This window comes from Podarcis melisellensis (assembly GCF_964234715.1).
Source record: "Podarcis melisellensis genome assembly, chromosome: 15".
Taxonomy (NCBI): Eukaryota; Metazoa; Chordata; class Lepidosauria; order Squamata; family Lacertidae; genus Podarcis; species Podarcis melisellensis.
In genome coordinates, this window is record NC_138532.1 from 7527848 (window position 1) to 7544812 (window position 16965).

Genomic DNA, 16965 nt, shown 5'->3' on the forward strand with positions numbered 1-16965 from the left:
TGTGAGCTGTAGGGGCCAATGCCCATTGAGACTGGTGCAGTGGAGAGTGTGGGAATCATGCCTCCAAAATACTATGCAAAGGCTTAATGCTGTAGCATTAACATCAAAGCAGTCAGTTTTCCCCCCAGTTGGTTCATTTATCAGCTGTATAGACAGTGGGTTTTAACTGTGAGAACAGCAGGTGTTGTTTTATGCTGCTGTGTGCCTCACAATCAGTCTGTAAATATTAGTCTCAGATACAAATTCATGCAAAAATGTTTCAGTGTACCAAGTAGAGGTAATGCGTCATTTTTAAACTTTAAAGAAAGTATTTTGCATAGGCTTTTATCGGAAGGAAAAAGAGGACCATTTAAAAGGGTCAAACGACCCTGGGCAACTTCCGCACATATAATTCCGCACAGAAAGCAGGGAGGCCAAAGGTTGGTGGGACCAGAGCCAGTGAGAGGCAGAGCCAACTCATTCTAGTTTTGTCCCCATCCTTCTCCCTGCTGAGTTCTAAAAGGGCAACACTGAGACTAAGGAGGAGGAACTTGGCAGCTGCGACCGCCACCTGGGTGGGAAGGCAAGTAGGCAGGCAGGAGCTGGATGACGACAGACTGAGGTTGGCATCTATAAGGAGAACATGGCTATGGAGGAAAGGGATTGCTGAATAATACAGCTGTGCAGAACCTCCGATTTAATTTTCCTTATATACTGATGAAAAGGGCCTTGGCATCATTTCTCACACCTGGTGCTAAAAGTGCCTTTGAACTTCTTTTGTGTCACTTCCACATCCCAAATGAACAATGGGGGAAGAACAGGCGGAAGAAAGCCATCTTTAAACCAGACTCTAGCCAACGGCATCAATTTATTTTCATTGCCAGCGTAGGAAATGCCAAAGCTGCTGGAACTCTTGCAGGAGTATCCAGGTTGGAGCTGTTTTCTGTGACCTGCTGTGGGTAACTTTGCACAGCTGGAAGTGTGCTCTATGCTGTATCGGGTGAGCCAACTTTGCATTTAAGCCAGGCATAGGCAAACTCGGCTCTCCAGATGTTTCGGGACTACAACTCCCATCATCCCCAGCTAACAGGACCGGTGGCCAGGGATGATGGGAGTTGTAGTCCCAAAACATCTGGAGGGATGAGTTTGCCTATGCCTGATTTAAGCCCTCGCCTGGTAGCCACAGGCAATGAGCGACTGAAGGCAGGTGAGGGCATGGACTTACAGGTAGGCGAGGGAGCAAGTTGATGGAGCAGGGACGAAGCATCCCATTCATAGGAGCTTAGGAAGTTGTCTTATACAGAGCCAGAGAATTGTCTACATTGACTGTCAGCAGCTCTCCAGGTTTCAGACAGGGCGACTCCCCCAGCCCTACCTGCAGATGCTGGGATTTGAATCTGGGACCTTCTGGATGCAAAATATATCAGTACCACTGATCTGTGGTCTTCCCCCCATGGTTCCTAGAATGAACCTGAGCTCCTTCAACTTTCAGCAGCTGGTACAAACAAAAAATCCATTCTAGGAGGTAGGGAATCCGCTCCACCAGCAATTCTGCTCTAGGAACCATTGAACTTTTTATCTTTATGCCTGTTGTCACTCAAACGGCACTTCCTTTCATTGCTGGTCCTGGCAGGTCTCTGGAGCTGAAGCTGTCTTGCTCCCTCTCCAAAACTTGCCACTTTTGGGTGACATGTTTGGTTGGTCCTAAAAAAGGTATGACCCAACAGTGGATTTCAGAAAAGACTTGATTCTCCATATACTGTGTATTTGACCAGCTGGCTAGAGTGGAAGAAAAGAGGCTCACAAATGCCCCTTGGCTTACTTGAAAGTAAGTAAGCAGAAGGGAAAAGCCTGCATCATGCCTGTGCGAATTTCACCAACATTTTCTCTCCCCTTTGACAATCTTTGAATGCAGTTTCTTTTCTCATTAAGTGATGGAGAATGGTTAAAAATAATAAGAATAGTGTTCTGTGTACTTCATTCCATCCAAGCCAGTGCCAGGCTTTAGACAGCCCCTTCGCATGGTCCTGACCGTGCCCAGCAACCTTCCTTGAACCACGGAGGGCCCAGCCCTGCTTGCAGTGGCTGCAACAGAATTACTGATCAACTCAGAGCTGTGAAATCAATACATTTTACAAATCTGTGGTCCAGGGCATTACATTTTGGGTAACTTAAAATGGTGGGCAGCCATTCTGGAAGGGAGCTGATTTTGGCTCCCATTCAAAAGCAGCAGCACCTGCAACTAGAAAGCACCTGTGGGCTTGGTAGAGAGGGTGATGAATTGGGGTGCAGCTGGGTTATGCCAGTGAAAGGCCCTTCTAAGTTCCTGGGACCCTTGGGCAGTTGCTGATCTGGGACTACTCCTCGCCCCACCCCAGACAGCAGCAGCATGGCTCTCTAGCAGTAACCAACCCAATTCTTCCCTTGCCCCATAATTGCAGATCACGGTTGGGTGGAAAAAAATGTTCTGATGCATTTAGTCTCTGCAGGACTTTATTCTCACAGCTAAAATATATTAGGGAACTACCCAAGCACTTTAACAAAGGCTAAAAGCAAATATGGGGAGCGACAGGCCACACCACACAGGACTCCGAGGGGATTTAGATAGCTGAAGGCTCCCCTGGTCTGAGGTTGAGACTTGATATCAAGAAGAGCCTCATTTTATGGCTTCCCAAAGGAAGGAGAAATGGAGAGAGGGGTTGGGGAACTCTCTGCCTCTCGGAAACCTGAGCCAGCTCACCTCTGGCTGACACCTGAAGCTCACTTTAGAAATTAGAGGCCTTGTAGGCCTTGGGCTTCTGCAGGGCGGGAACTGTGGAAGTTCAGGGACACCAGAGCCCAAATTATGGCCTGGAAATGCCTCAGGACTGGCTCCAACATTGTTTTCTCCTCTGGCCCTTCCACTCATGGCCTCTGTTTCAACCTGAGGGAGTTGTCCAGGGCAGCCAACTGACGTAGGAACCCCCGGTTGGGGATGATGCCTCGGTGGTCCTTGACGGTCTTTATGGCCTCCACCAAGGTTAAGCGATGGTAAATCATGAGGTAGGCGAGGACCAAAGTGGCTGATCTGCTCACCCCCACGGCACAGTGAACAAGGATCCTTCCTGCAGGAAGAAAGGGGAGATATTGATGTGCTAGATGTAGATATGCAAAGTAAGTGTTGACAGTATTGCCATCAGGGTTGGACTTGGGAGCAGAGGTCCAGTGCCCTACGCAACAGAAGGAGCAGGAGGCTCCCTGCCTTCCAAACACAGTAGGGATGACTAAACACATTCAGAATAAACTGAAGTAATGCAGGTTGCAATCTGAAGAGCTCCCAACCGCATTAAAACCATTATCTGAGAGTAGCTAAAGTGCACCATTGAATATCAAATGGCAGCTGAGGCATTTATGGCCTGTAAGGTTAGAGAGGGTGTGCACCTCACCAAAGATCTCTTCCAGAATGCCACCAATTTAAATAACTCCAGAGAGATTCCCTCCCCCAGCACAACCTTATCTTTCCATCCTCATTTGGTTCGGGACACAGGAGTGAGGGACCTCAAGAATGGGAGCCACATGTAGCTTTCCAGGCATTACTATCTGGCCCTCATGTCCTATTTTTCACTCCCCTTGAGTCTTTTCACTTGGTCGGAATGTATCCTTGAACTCTGATCATGCCTCTTGCATCCCTGGATGGAGAATAAAGAGGTGTGTGTGTGTGTGTGTGTGTGTGTGTGTGTGTAGAAAGTAGGCTATCACACAAAGGTAAAATTTGCATGGTTGCTCCACCTACTTTTGCAGCTGGCCCCACCCACCATTGGCAGATGGCCCTTGGAAAGTTTCCCAGGAGGGATTGTGGCTGTTTGCCTGAAAAAGGTCCCCAATTTCCACAGGACAATGACCACACTGTGTGGATCAAGTGGAAAATTGCTTGTGCCCATGCATTCTAGACACAGGACGAGCAGAAGTGTAGACAAGTCCTCAATTTTACTGGTGCACAAAGATGCATCTTTTCCTTGCTGTACACTGCCCTGGAATCCATCAGGTGATGGGCAGTTTAGACACATCAAAAGCAAATATATGATGTGCCAGCGGTATGGCAGTACTGCAGCCAGGCATGATGAAGATACTTGACATCTTCCTTGTGTGTCGCAGCCTCTCTCTGCCCCCAGGTCAGGCTTGATCCAGGGCTGGGGCTGTGGCTGGTGGCATTGAGCCGCTGCACAAGGAAGCTGTCTCTGCAGCTTCCTTGCACACTGGAGCCAAGTTCCAATGAGGGAGCCTGTTGTGGGGGCGCCTGGTCGCACTCCCTAAAAAAAATGTCTCCCCTACGCTATGCATAAAGGTAAAGCTAAAGGGACCCCTGACCATTAGGTCCAGTCATGGCGAACTCTGGGGTTGCAGTGCTCATCTCGCTTTATTGGTCGAGGGAGCCCGTGTACAGCTTCCAGGTCATGTGGCCAGCATGACTAAGCCGCTTCTGGCAAACCAGAGCAGCGCACGGAAACGCCGTTTACCTTCCCGCCGGAGTGGTACCTATTTATCTACTTGCACTTTGACGTGCTTTCAAACTGCTAGGTTGGCAGGAGCAGGGATCGAGCAACGGGAGCTCACCCCGTCGTGGGGATTTGAACCGTCGACCTTCTGATCGGCAAGCCCTAGGCTCTGTGGTTTAACCCACAGCGCCACTCGCATCGCTTTATGCTTGCTATGCATAGATATTCAGAGATAAATCCTGCAATGTTCAGCAGGGTTTATTTTCAGGTAAGTGTGCACTGGCTCACAGACTTTGTACTTTTGTGTTCAGCTTTTCCTCCAAGATGCTCAAGGCAGCACACACAGTCCTCCCTTTCTACTTGCTCCTCACAGCAAGCCTGCAAAGTAGAGCAAACTGAAAGGTAGTGATTGGCTCAAGATTACCCAGCGATCTTGGCTTCTCCCCCAAGATTCTTGGGAACTGAGTTTTTAGGGGACCCCGATTCCATGCACAGAGCTGCCATTTCAAGCACCTGCAACAAACTACAGTTCTCAGGATTCTTGGGTGGGGGTCGGGGGAAGCCATGCGCTTTAAATATATGCTATGAATATGGTCTGGGTGTAACAGTTAATCTCTCACCATGGGAAAGAATCTCTTTTTGTATGTGTATAATTTTTATTAAATTTTCTGTTTTACAATTTAAAATATTCATTTAAACAACCTAAAAATGTCAATGACTTCCTTTCTTCTCTTTCCATGGTTCATTTTTTCATATCATAATAAATCCCTGCATATTTTACATAAACTAAACCATTCAGTATTCCATTATTACATCCATCAAAACTTATTTACACTGTTGAATTTATCTTAGTGCTGCCAACGTTTTCAAGAGTACACTACAGTGGTACCTCAGGTTAAGTACTTAATTCGTTCCGGAGGTCCGTACTTAACCTGAAACTGGTCTTAACCTGAAGCACCACTTTAGCTAATGGGGCCTCCTGCTGCTGCCACACCGCCGGAGCACGATTTCTGTTCTCGTCCTGAAGCAAAGTTCTTAACCTGAGGGACTATTTCTGGGTTAGCAGAGTCTGTAACCTGAAGCGTCTGTAACCTGAAGCGTATGTAACCCGAGGTACCACTGTATTTCCCCCCATATATTCAATAAACATTTTCCAAGCTTCTTTAAACGTATGTTCTTCTTGTTCTCTTATTCTATATGTTTGGGCCGCAAGCTGCACATAGTCCATCAGTTCAAGTTGCCAATCTTCTTTAGATGGGACCTCACTCGCTTTCCATTTTGGGGGTAATGAATGGGCCGCAGTAGTGGCATACATAAATAACCTTTTTTGACACATGGGAATTTCCATCTGAATTATCCCCAACGAAAAGGACTCTGATTTGTTTGGGGAAAAGTACTTTTAAACATTTTTTTCGATTCATTATGAATTATTTCCCAATACTCCTTTGCCCTTTTACAGGTCCACCACACATGTGGAAGAATCTCAGCACACCAATCCCATGACAATGTGCTCACAGGCACCACTCCTACTTCCATCCAGAGTGTTGTCCTCCCAACGTGAAACTCTCACCAATGGTAGGGAGAGCTGTTCAGTTCTGCAAAAAGTTGGGCCATCAAGGCACCGACCGCCATGGACTCACCTCCAGTCCTGCTCAGCGCCTTGTGGATGAAGTCAGCAGCAGGATCAAAGTAGGGGCTCATGTCGAAAGTGGGCGAGTCATGGGCCTCGATGCCCAGGTAGCAGATGCCAGTGCCTTCATAGTAATCGGCCCCTCCCCGCCACTTGCTGTGTGAGGCATTGAGGATGTGGGTGATGTTCAGGCGTGCCAGCTCCCGGCGGTTGGCAGCTATATCTCTACATGGGGAGAAGAAGATGGAGCAGGGAAGCTTGTTAAGCAATCCTCTCAGTGCAGCTGGCTGGTGTGCACATAAAGGAGCAAGGTTGCTCATGCAGGCTTTTAAACAGAAAACTCAAATGGATACAGAAAAGGGGTGGGACGAACTTCAGGATGGGAAACATGAGAAACAGAGAGAAATGGAGATTTGTCCCTCTGTAGGTGTCAGGAGGCTGTCAGCAGCCACCGGCCGGTTGTCCAGGAAAGTATAAAGACAAGGAAAAGTTCCTTACCATCCTTTTTTATTTCAAAATTACAGAGAGAGGCTATAGAAGACATCTGAAGGCAGCCCTGTTTAGGGAAGTTTTTAATGTTTGAAGTTCTATATAATATATAATTATTATTATAGAACCCAGCCTCCTGGATAATGACGTTCTCCCAAGTGAATCTCCAACCCCTCGTCTCTCCCACTTCCTCATTCGTCACTTCTACGGGTGCTGCTACATTGCTTTCTGTCTTGGAGCTCTTTGCTCTCCTACTTTTAAGGCTTGCTAGCTTCTGGCAGATGGAGGGTCTGGAAGGCTTTCGTGCCAGCCAACTGCCATTCTGGTCCTGCCTCCTCCTCTACCATTATTTCCCAAGTTTCCCCCTCATCTGCCTCTGAGCTATGACCTCCCTCAAACCCCTGTTGTAAATCTATGCAGTCATACCTCTTGTTACGTTTGCTTCATGTCAAGTTTTTTCAGGTTGCATCCTGCAGCGACCCGGAAGTACCAGAAAGGGTTACTTCCAGGTTTGCGCATGCGCAGACGCGCCACATGACGTAACGCGCATGCGCAAAAGCGGTGAATCGCAACCTGCATGTGCGTAGATGCGCCACTGTGGGTTGCATTCCTTTCATGTTGCGAACGTGCCTCTGGAACGGATCCTGTTCGCAACCAAGGTACCACTGTACTGTCTTCTTCTTCCTCCTCCCTAGAGGGGTCAGGATGGGAAGGTGGTCTCCACCATTCCTCCTCTGCCCAGTCCCTGTTAGTAGGCAATGTCATGCATGCCCTCCAGTTCCTTAGCAGCTGTAGATCACAGGACTTCCTCCCCACCACCGTTCCCACCCCACAGTGACATCTGGGCTGGTACGTACTGATCTCCCAGGTAGAGTCCTGGCCACACTTCGTCGGCATGGTTGCAGGCTGTCTTCCCTGTGTAGAGCAGCCTCTCCAACTCGAAGACGCTGAGGATGGGGTGGCTGACGGTGTCATCGTGAATCCGCCGGCTGGGAGCCCTGGATCCGTTCCGGGAGAACCGGGACAAGAAGGCCATTGGTGCCGCCAAGCCCCCCCTTGCATCCCGGGCCTCTTGAGGGGGCTGGGGCGGGGCAGTGTTTCTGCTGCGACCACCACCCACGGTCGGTTTCTAAACTGGAAGAAAGCACAGGTAGTATTAGCAGAGCCACATCCAGCCTGGGGATCGTCTGCACTCGGTGTCCCTCCTTCCGGATCCTGTTAAAAATGGAAACAGCTAAAGCAAGGAGTCCTTGATGGGGCTAGAGCACTGACAGCAGTGGGTAAACCAGGGCTGGATTAAGACTGGTAGAGGCCTTAAGCACTGGAAAGATGATGGTGTTTTTCCCATATGCAATTCAAAATATAAGCAATGCTGTATATACTGTATACTGTAGCTGCCAGGATTCTGTTAGCACAAAATTGGAAAACCCCAAATATCTCGACCGTTAAAGATTGGCAAATTAAATTATTTGAATATATGGATTTGGCAAAAATGACGCAGAACATCAGACAGCTAAAAGGTACAAGCTTATTGACGATTGGACCAAATTCATAACATATATGGAAACAAATTCTAGAGATATAAAAATCACAGTAGGTTTAATATAACCCTTGCGATGTGTAGACGATATAAAATGAAAAACTGCAGCATGGATTTAATATTTACATAACCCGAAACCGAGATGGAGGGAAGTCAACCGTTATTTGTTGTTAATTAATGTTTGTCTTCCGGTTTGCTCATGTGTTTTGTTTTGGTTGATGTTTTCTTTTTTCTTTGGTGTGTGTTGTTTATTTTTGTTTTTCTTTTTTGTGGTTTGGTTATAGAAAATGAATAAAAAGAAGTAAAAAAAAAAAACACAACAAAATATAAGCAATGCTTATATTAGTAGGCTGCCCTCTACTGTAGGTGGGGATAAATCAGGGCTTTCCAAACATGTGGCCCTCAATGCTTTATTTGGTGGCCCCCATCAATATTTGACACCCACCACTGCAGCCTTCATGCTGCCTCCCCAAAGCTGGGTAAGGGAGGCAGTGGGCTTTGGGGAGGAAGCATGGGGGCTCAGACAGGGTCCTATAGTCCTCTTCCCTTCTCCACAAAGCAGAGCTAGTGGTTTCTCAGCTTTAGGGTGGGAGGGCTCTAGGACATTCCAGGATCAAATCAATATCTGAAGGAGCACCTCCACCCCCATCGTTCTACTAGGACACTGAGGTCCAGCGCCAAGGGCCTTCTGGCGGTTCCCTCGCTATGAGAAGACAAGTTACAGTGAACCAGGCAGAGGGCGTTCTCGGTAGTGGCACCTGCCCTGTGGAACGCCCTCCCACCAGATGTCAAAGAGAACAATAACTACCAGACTTTTAGAAGACATCTGAAGGGAGCCCTGTTTAGGGAAGCTTTTAATGTTTGAGGCATTACTGTATTTTAATATTTTGTTGGAAGCTGCCCAGAGTGGCTGCGGAAGCCCAGCCAGATGGGCGGGGTATAAATAATAAATTATTATTATAAATCAGAAGCTGGGATGGCTTCTTGGAGGGTTTGAAAGACTGTTAAAGAGGTGGGACAAGCAAAAGTTTGGCTGAGCCTTCAGCCTTGGGGCACTGGAGAGACTGCAAAAAGTGCCCCATCAGAAGCTCTCAGTGATCAAGCGTAAGGAATTACCGTATTTTTCGCTCCATAAGATGCACCCGACCATAAGGCGCACCTAGTTTTTAGAGGGGGAATGCAAGGAAAAAAATATTATTTAAAGGGAGCGCTGAGCAGAGCCTGTATGCATCCCAGGCTCTGCTCAGCGCTCCCTTTCATCAGCTGCGTGGAGTGTGGCGCTTGCAGGCTTTCCCCCAAGAGCCGCACACACATTCCGCACAGCTCTTTAATGGGAGCGCGCCTATCCCTGGCTTTTGCCGCCTACTCTGTCCCTTCCCCCACCTCCCACAAAATCCACAGATAGCCCCACGAAGCCTCCGCAGGGCACGGGGATGAAGGCTTCCCATGCCTTGCGGAGGCTTCGTGCGAAGCTAGAACAACAGCTAAAGGGAGCACTGCACAGCACTCTCTCTAGCTGTTCTGGCTTCTGGGATAGCTGAGCAGCCTGCATTCGCTCCATAAGATGCGCACACATTTCCCCTTACTTTTTAGGAGGGGAAAAGTGTGTCTTATAGAGCAAAAAATACGGTAGGTGCCTTATGGTACGTGGAGCCCAAGTTGTTGAGAATGAACACAAAAACCTTGAGCTTGGGCTGGTAGCAAACTAACCCTAACCAGTACAGGCAAAGAGACATAGGATATTGCCAGTGACTTGCTCCTGTGAGCAGTCCAGCCACAGCATTCTTGTCTAGCTTCCAGTGTGGTATAGGCATAATAAGCATTCTCTGACATATTTTACAAGGCCTTTTGCAAAAGAAAAGAAAGAAAGGCGGAATAAAATAGGGACAGGAATAGGAAAATAGGTCTGTGGTAAACAGGACACTTGGATAACATGTTGTTTCGGATGACCTCGAAAGGACAAATTGGGCTTGGCAGCTGTGTTGCCCTTGAAACAGTACTAGTTTGAGGGCTCAATAGCCTGAGCTCCAGGAACCCGGTGAGTTTGGCATTTATTAACTCTGTCTGCTTGCTCCTGCCTGGCCTTTTCTGTTTCAGGCCCCATCAGTGCCAGGCATTGAAAGCAGCAACACAGACGCTTAAAACTGCCATGGTTTCCCGCAAAGAATCCTGGGAGTTGTAGTTTGGTAAGGGATTTTGGTTGGGAATTGTTAGGAGACCCTTGTTCCTCTCACAGAACCACAATTGCCTGAGTGGTTTAACAATCAATCCTACATCTCCAAAAACTCTGGGTACTGTAGCTCTGTGAAGGGAATAGTAGTCTCCTAGTACTCAGCACCCTTAACAAACTACAACTCCCAGGATTCTTTGGGGGAAGCTGTTTAAAGTGGTATGATCCTGCTTTAAATGTGTAGTGCAGATGGGGCCTGACGCTACATTGGATTGCCCGCGTACTTGGACAATTTGAAACCTGCTTTCTTGTTCATATAGACAAGCGAAGAAACCCAACTGCCACTTTAGTGTTCGATAATGGGCATTCAATCATTTTACATGACTTTTAATGAATTCACATGTGCAGAGGAGAAATAAACGCTGGTTGGCGTTTTCCTCAGCTTTTGAGCTGGCATCTCCTGACCAGTTGGGATCGGGATGAGCTCAGCTGCTGCCTTCCTTCAAAAGGATGTTTGGCCAGCACAACTCTGCCAGCTCAGAGGCTGCCAAGGCTAGAATAGTAATGAGAGAGGCTGGCAGGTGCCAGGAGCTTTGTACAGGACAGCCAGGAGCTGGAGGAGAAGAAAAACAAAAATCAAGATATCTCCACCCTGGCACTGACCCCGTTACAAGACAAGGGAAAAGACAAATTATTCACCCAGCTCCACACGCACTTGGATCCTCTTGTGGTATTTAGGGGAGCTCTGATTTTCCACTAGGAGGGCAGAAAGTTTTTAAGGAACCCAAGGAGGAAAAGGCACCCCATTTCTGCTCTCTTTGGGGAGGAACTGCCATGCAGTAGAAAGAATACGACTTTTGCATACAGAATGTCCTTGTTTTAATTTCCAGCATCTCCAACTGAAAGGACCACTTAGGTGGATGGGAAGCTCCCCTCCATGCCTGGGACCCCAGGGAGCTGCTGCCAGTTGGAGTAGGCAGCAGTGGCCTAGATGGACAAAGAGTTTGATCTGGTCCCCAAGACACCTTCCTATATAACCTGAAGCTCACTTCCCTGGCTCTCAAAACTGCTGAGTTGAATTGCTCTGCTTCTGCATAGTGACACCGGGGGTATAATCTGAACCAAAACGCACCAGGGCCACAGTTGGGAATCTTTTCCCAGTGTCTTAGGGTGCTTTCCAGCTGTGGATAATTTAGCAACACCCAATTGTTGCTGTGTTGCTTTCAGCTAGAAGTGGAATAGCGACTAGTAACATGTCCTGCCAAGTGGGCAGCCTCCCTTTCTCCAGTCCCAAAGGTTTGTGGGTGAGGGGGATTTTCATTAGGACTACTGTGCATTGAAACAGGGCTAAATACACCCTAATCGTTATCTTTCCCAATGCAATTTAAGGCCCGGCGGCTTGGAGGGATTAGATATAAAAGCAATGCTGTTTGGAAAACTCAGAGTTAAAATGCCAGAGTTGCTCTTAGGAAATGGCTAGAGTAATCTATGCAGGCCATAGGTGGTCAGAATAGCAACACAATAGTCCACGGACGCCTGCAGAAATTGTGCAGCTATTCCATGGAGCTAAAAAAAGGCAGCTTTTCTGAGCTCTGGAAAACAAACAGAAGTTGAACAGGCAAAACATGAGAAACATGCAAAACCTTGCCCATGATTTCATGCACATGCCCTGTAAAAAGTGAGTTCACCAAGTGTGACTATTCAGTGGCAAATGCCCAGTGAAGACGCAGCTTTAGCATGTATGAAGTTGTCCTAAAGAGCTGGTGCTCCCTGGAGAAGGTGCAGAATTTTGTTCTCTCACCACTGAGTAACCTCAGGCAGACTCCACAAAAGCTGGACATTAGGGGTCTCCGGCACCTCTCATTTCAGCAACTGTGTCCAGGGGTCACTTCATCACATGCCTATCCAAACGCTGCTGTTGTATCAATCTATCTGACCCTCTCTTGCTGAACTTTGGAATATGTTCAGCCTGCCACTTCACAGCTCTTGTCTGTCAGAATCAGGTTGGGGGAATGTGCGGCACAATCCACTTTTTTGCAGTGGAGATAGGAGGTGCCAAACCCATTCTGGGAGGCTGGGAGCTTTGCAGCTGCAGCTATTAGGAAGTTCTTTCAGAATATTAAAAATGGCCTCTGCTGGGTCAGATTATTTTTCAACCAAGCCCAGTGCTGTGTACTCCATGGGTAGGCAAACTAAGGCCTGGGGGCCAGATCCGGCCCAATCACCTTCTAAATCCACCCCGCGGACTGTCTGGGAATCAGCATGTTTTTACATGAGTAGAATGTGTCCTTTTATTTAAAATGCATCTCTGGGTTATTTGTGGGGCATAGGAATTCGTTCATATTATTTTTCCAAAATACAGTCTGGACCCCCAGAAGGTCTGCTGAAAAAGTTTGCTAACCCCTGGTATTCTGACAGGCAGCAGTTCTTCAGAATCCCAGGCAGAGGGTCTTTCGCACCCTCTGTTGTCTGATCCTGTGGAGCGATGCCAGGACTGAACCTAAGGCCCACATCTAGCCCTCTCGTTTAGGCCATTTGAGACACATCTTAGGCAGAGGACTTTGAGGAGCAGTGCAGTGGTGCCCCCTCTAGGAGGAGCCAGGGTGGTGTAGTGGTTAAGAGCAGTGGACTCGTAATCTGGTGAACAGGGTTCGCATCCCCGCTCCTCCACATGAAGCTGCTGGGTGACCTTGGGCCAGTCACACTTCTCTGAAGTCTCTCAGCCTCACTCACCTCACAGTGTTTGTTGTGGGGGAGGAAGGGAAAGGAGAACGTTAGCTGCTTTGAGACTTTTTAGGGTAGTGATAAAGCGGGATATCAAATCCAAACTCTTCTCTAGGCTGCCCACTGCCCATCCACATCTCCTCTGTTGCTCCTCATGCCTTACTCTGAGAAAGAGTCACTCCTCAGAGCAAGGCATTGTGGGGGGAAGTGGCCTTGGAGAGACTACCCATGGCTTTGCCATTGTGATAAACGCCCTTTGAACTTCAGAAAGAATCTACACCTTGCCCCAGAAAAATAGCCTCTTGCCCTGATACAAGGTCTCAGTTTGACCCTGTAGACATGCCGGTGTTGGGTGACGCCAGAGGCCAAAGTGGGCAGGGCAGCAGGTGTAAAATTGACCTTTGTACAGGAGACTGATTTCCACACAATCCCTCTCTATCCCTCAAAGTAAGAGTCATTCCAGAGTTCAAGGACAAATTCCAGCCTGGCAAAAACTCTCAGGTTCTGAAGTTGGGATAGCAAAAAAGGGTTAGTTTTGAGGATCAGAGAGAGATTCTTGGAAGGCTCACTGGGTCCCTGGGCTTAAGATTCCTCACTCCTTGATATAGGGTCCTTCTTCTGAGTGAGTCATTGTTGGATGACAGCCTGTTGACTCACCTGCCCTTGCTGTAACGTAAAGGCAAAGGGACCCATGACCATTAGACAACTCTGGGGTTGCGACGCTCATCTCACTTTACAGGCCGAGGGAGCTGGCGTACAGCTTCCGGACCATGTGGCCAGCATGACTAAGCCGCTTATGGCGAACCAGAGCAGCACACGGAAACGCTGTTTACCTTCCCGCCGGAGCGGTACCTATTTATGTACTTGCACTTCGTGCTTTTGAGCTGCTAGGTTGGCAGGAGCAGGGACCGAGCAACGGGAGCTCACTCCGTCGCGGGGATTCGAACTGCCCACCTTCTGAACAGGTGACAGCCTGTTGACTCACCTGCCCTTGCTGTAGCAGAGGCAAAAGTCAAAGTACAGAGCATGAGGAGGAAGAGGAAAAAGAAAAGCAAACGGTGGTATTTGCTGGGCCAGCTCAGGTGGCTACATGTCTTCATTCAGAACTGCTGGGAATGTCTGATTTCAAAGCATAGGCTCCATCACTCTGTCACATCCGCTTTGGTGCTGACTTGCTTCAAGAGGACAGCTTTCTCTGGAGCCTTTGCTGCTGGGTGTGGTGCCAGGCAAAAATGACGATAATACCAAAAATCTGAACTGGGTAATGCAGAGGATATTGCATTGTGTCCAGAAATGGGAGCACATACACACACACGCTTAACACAATCACCAGAAATGATTGGTTGTTTTTGAGTTGCATAAAATTGTTTAGAATATTGCTCTGTACTTTCTGAACTTGGCCCAAGCTGTGCCTGCGTATCGGACTGGGAGTGAAACAGGGATGCCCTCACACACGGCGGTGGTTTTTCTATCTTCCCCTTGTTTACCGATTGAAAGCAGAACAGCTTTTATAAGGACTCTGCGGCCTGTGGATTGTGAACAAAATGGGGGGTGGAGGAGTCTGCTTGAGCCCCTGATAGCTGACAGTTCAAGGAGGGGGACTTCAGGAGAAGGTCCAGGAGCAGAACCCCCCCCTTCATTGCTACATCAAAAATAAGTATTACATTCGGGGGTGGCAGCCAGTCTGAAACCTGAGTGCTTTAACCCAGCAGGGGAAGGTTTTACAAGCCTATGAAGGGAAATAAAGCTTTTCCAACACATCTACTAAGAGGTGGGAAAACCAGATTCCTCCAGATATGGCTGGACTGCAACTCCCTTCATCCCTGACCGGTGGCCATGCTGTCTGGGGCTGATGGGAAATGGAGTCCAACAACATCTGGGGAGCCACAGGTTCCCCGGCCCTCCTGGAACAGCTCATCTTGGGCCTGTGGCTTTTGGAGCAAGGCAGCTGCGTTTCTAAAGGATTGGTAGCCGATGGCCCATTTAGCTTAAGGGGAATCAAGCACTGGGTGGGGCACCCTTCGAGGTTGGAGATCAGATGCAACAGATCCACTCCTCTCCATGGACCAGCCCTGTTCAGAAAACATGTGTGGGGTGGGGAGGGAGAGGCTTTTCTTCCTGCACGATGTTACACATGATGCACTGCTCTTTTAATGCTCCCACCGGAGCACTAGCAGAGGGGAAAGTAGAGATTGCCTCCTGCTTGTTGTTTTGTCTGCCTTGCTTCCCAGCCTCATAACATGAGCAAAATAAGAAGCCATCTTCCCACGCTGCGCAACTCTCTCCGTGTAATCAATCTTTTTCACAGGGTTTCATACATGAGAGCCCTTATTTTATCTGTCCTCCCAATGGGAGGCCACAATTGTTCCCACTTTACAGAGGCAGAAAAATGAGACTGAGTGTGAAGAAGACGGCTCTGGCTCAAGGTATTCAGTTTAAGCCTAAAAGCCAAGCAGAGTCCTCAAATCTACCCCCCCTCAGTCCTTCCGAAATTATCCACATGCCCAATTGCGCTGGTTCTCAGCCCGGCAATTTTTTTTTGCCAAAAAGCAGCCCTTCAAGAGCTTTGATATGTTTTGAAAGACATGAGCTCCAAGAACGAGTTCTGCGTGGCAGCAGTGTTTGGGAAGGAGGCACATTTTCTTTGAGACCAGGATCTATCCCCTGAACTATGTGACCCATAGATACCCTACCCTTATATGCACATCAGCATGAATCTGGCTCTCATTTTCCTTCCACCGCACTGTTGGGATGATAAGTTAGGTAGCAGAGAGTAAATATCACAGGGTCATGCATGCAGCCTGAGACCTCCCACTCCACCAAGCCTCGATCCTGCCAAAGTTCTGCCACAGTTCCCTGCCACATACAAACATGCAAAGCATTGAATAGCCTGCTTCTTCTAAATGGCAGCTTCTCAGAGAGAGGATAGGCAGAATCGTCTCCTTGCTGGCACAGCGCAAGGGGGAAAGACCAAGGAAGCCACAGGCTCTCTGTCCTGCCGTGGAAGTGCCACAAAGAGACAACAAGAGAGCCAGCTGGCTCCAGTTACTTTACCTTTGTCAAGGCTCTGATTTTTCTCAGCTGGGAAAGAAGGCTTCTCCTTCAGATCTAGTCGGCCATCTCCTCTGCTCTCCCTCTCCTTGCTTCTGCTGCTCCTGCTACTGACGCTGTTGCTGCTGAAGAAGGGGAAAGGCTGCTGTCTCAACATCTATTTTAAGCCCTGGCATGTCCAGGGGCAGATTTGTTTCCTATTAGACAGTGAATGGGTGAGAGAGAGTAGAGTAGCAGCTCAGGAGACAGCCAGTCAGAGAGAGCAGGCACGTGCAAACACACGCCACAGATGCACCACACGTTCGCTCGCTCGCTCGCTTCAGTCTGCACGGCAACACAGGAGCACACCTGTGCTACCATGCGAAAGCCCGGCGCAGACCCTTCGCTGTGATTAATATGTTAGTTCATGCAAATGAATGCAAGGCCATTGTTGGGAGAAGGGACAGCCAGCCAATAACCCCACAGGGCAAATGAAGCCGGCAAAGCCATTGTTAAGCTAGGTCCGGGCTGCTGTGCCACATTTTTCATCCAATCCAAGCTGGGAGAAAAACATTTCACAGTAAGAAAAGGGAAATACATAACCCCCCCCCCACACATAATAGTTATGAGAGCTAGTCCTCATTTGCATGTTAGAGACAGAACAAAATCCATACCCCAGTTGGGGGCTACTTGGAGAAAACACGGGAGAGTGCAAATGTGCATAAAAACATGAGCTGCTCGCTCTGCTTCGGAAAGCACACTCACAGCAATGCTATTATCCCATGCACGGTTTTCTCAGGAAGAATGAGTCCCATCAGTCAAAAGGCAAAGAGGCTGTGCAGAGTGCTGATTGGCTGGGGGGGTTGGTGACATCAACAAGCACCCTCCCCTCTCTCCACAGAGCATTTTTCCCAGCTGAAGAAGAAAA

General features: G+C 48.4%; 1 protein-coding gene across 2 annotated transcripts; it reads right to left on the reverse strand.

The window, feature by feature from the left end:
• Positions 1 to 2454: 2454 nt before the first annotated feature.
• On the reverse strand, positions 2455 to 16453 carry DUSP26 (dual specificity phosphatase 26). Of its 2 annotated transcripts, none has more exons than XM_081891192.1 (4): positions 16062 to 16453; positions 7431 to 7702; positions 6095 to 6309; positions 2455 to 3083 (listed from the first exon to the last, which is right to left on the reverse strand). In XM_081891192.1, the coding sequence occupies exons 2-4, from the start codon at positions 7607 to 7609 to the stop codon at positions 2884 to 2886; spliced, it is 594 nt and encodes a 197-aa protein (XP_081747318.1). In that variant the 5' UTR covers positions 7610 to 7702; positions 16062 to 16453; the 3' UTR covers positions 2455 to 2883. The 2 variants fall into 2 exon arrangements, with proteins under 2 accessions (XP_081747318.1, XP_081747317.1); XM_081891191.1 differs by having other exon boundaries at positions 7431 to 7707; positions 16062 to 16446.
• Between the last annotated feature and the right edge of the window lie 512 nt (positions 16454 to 16965).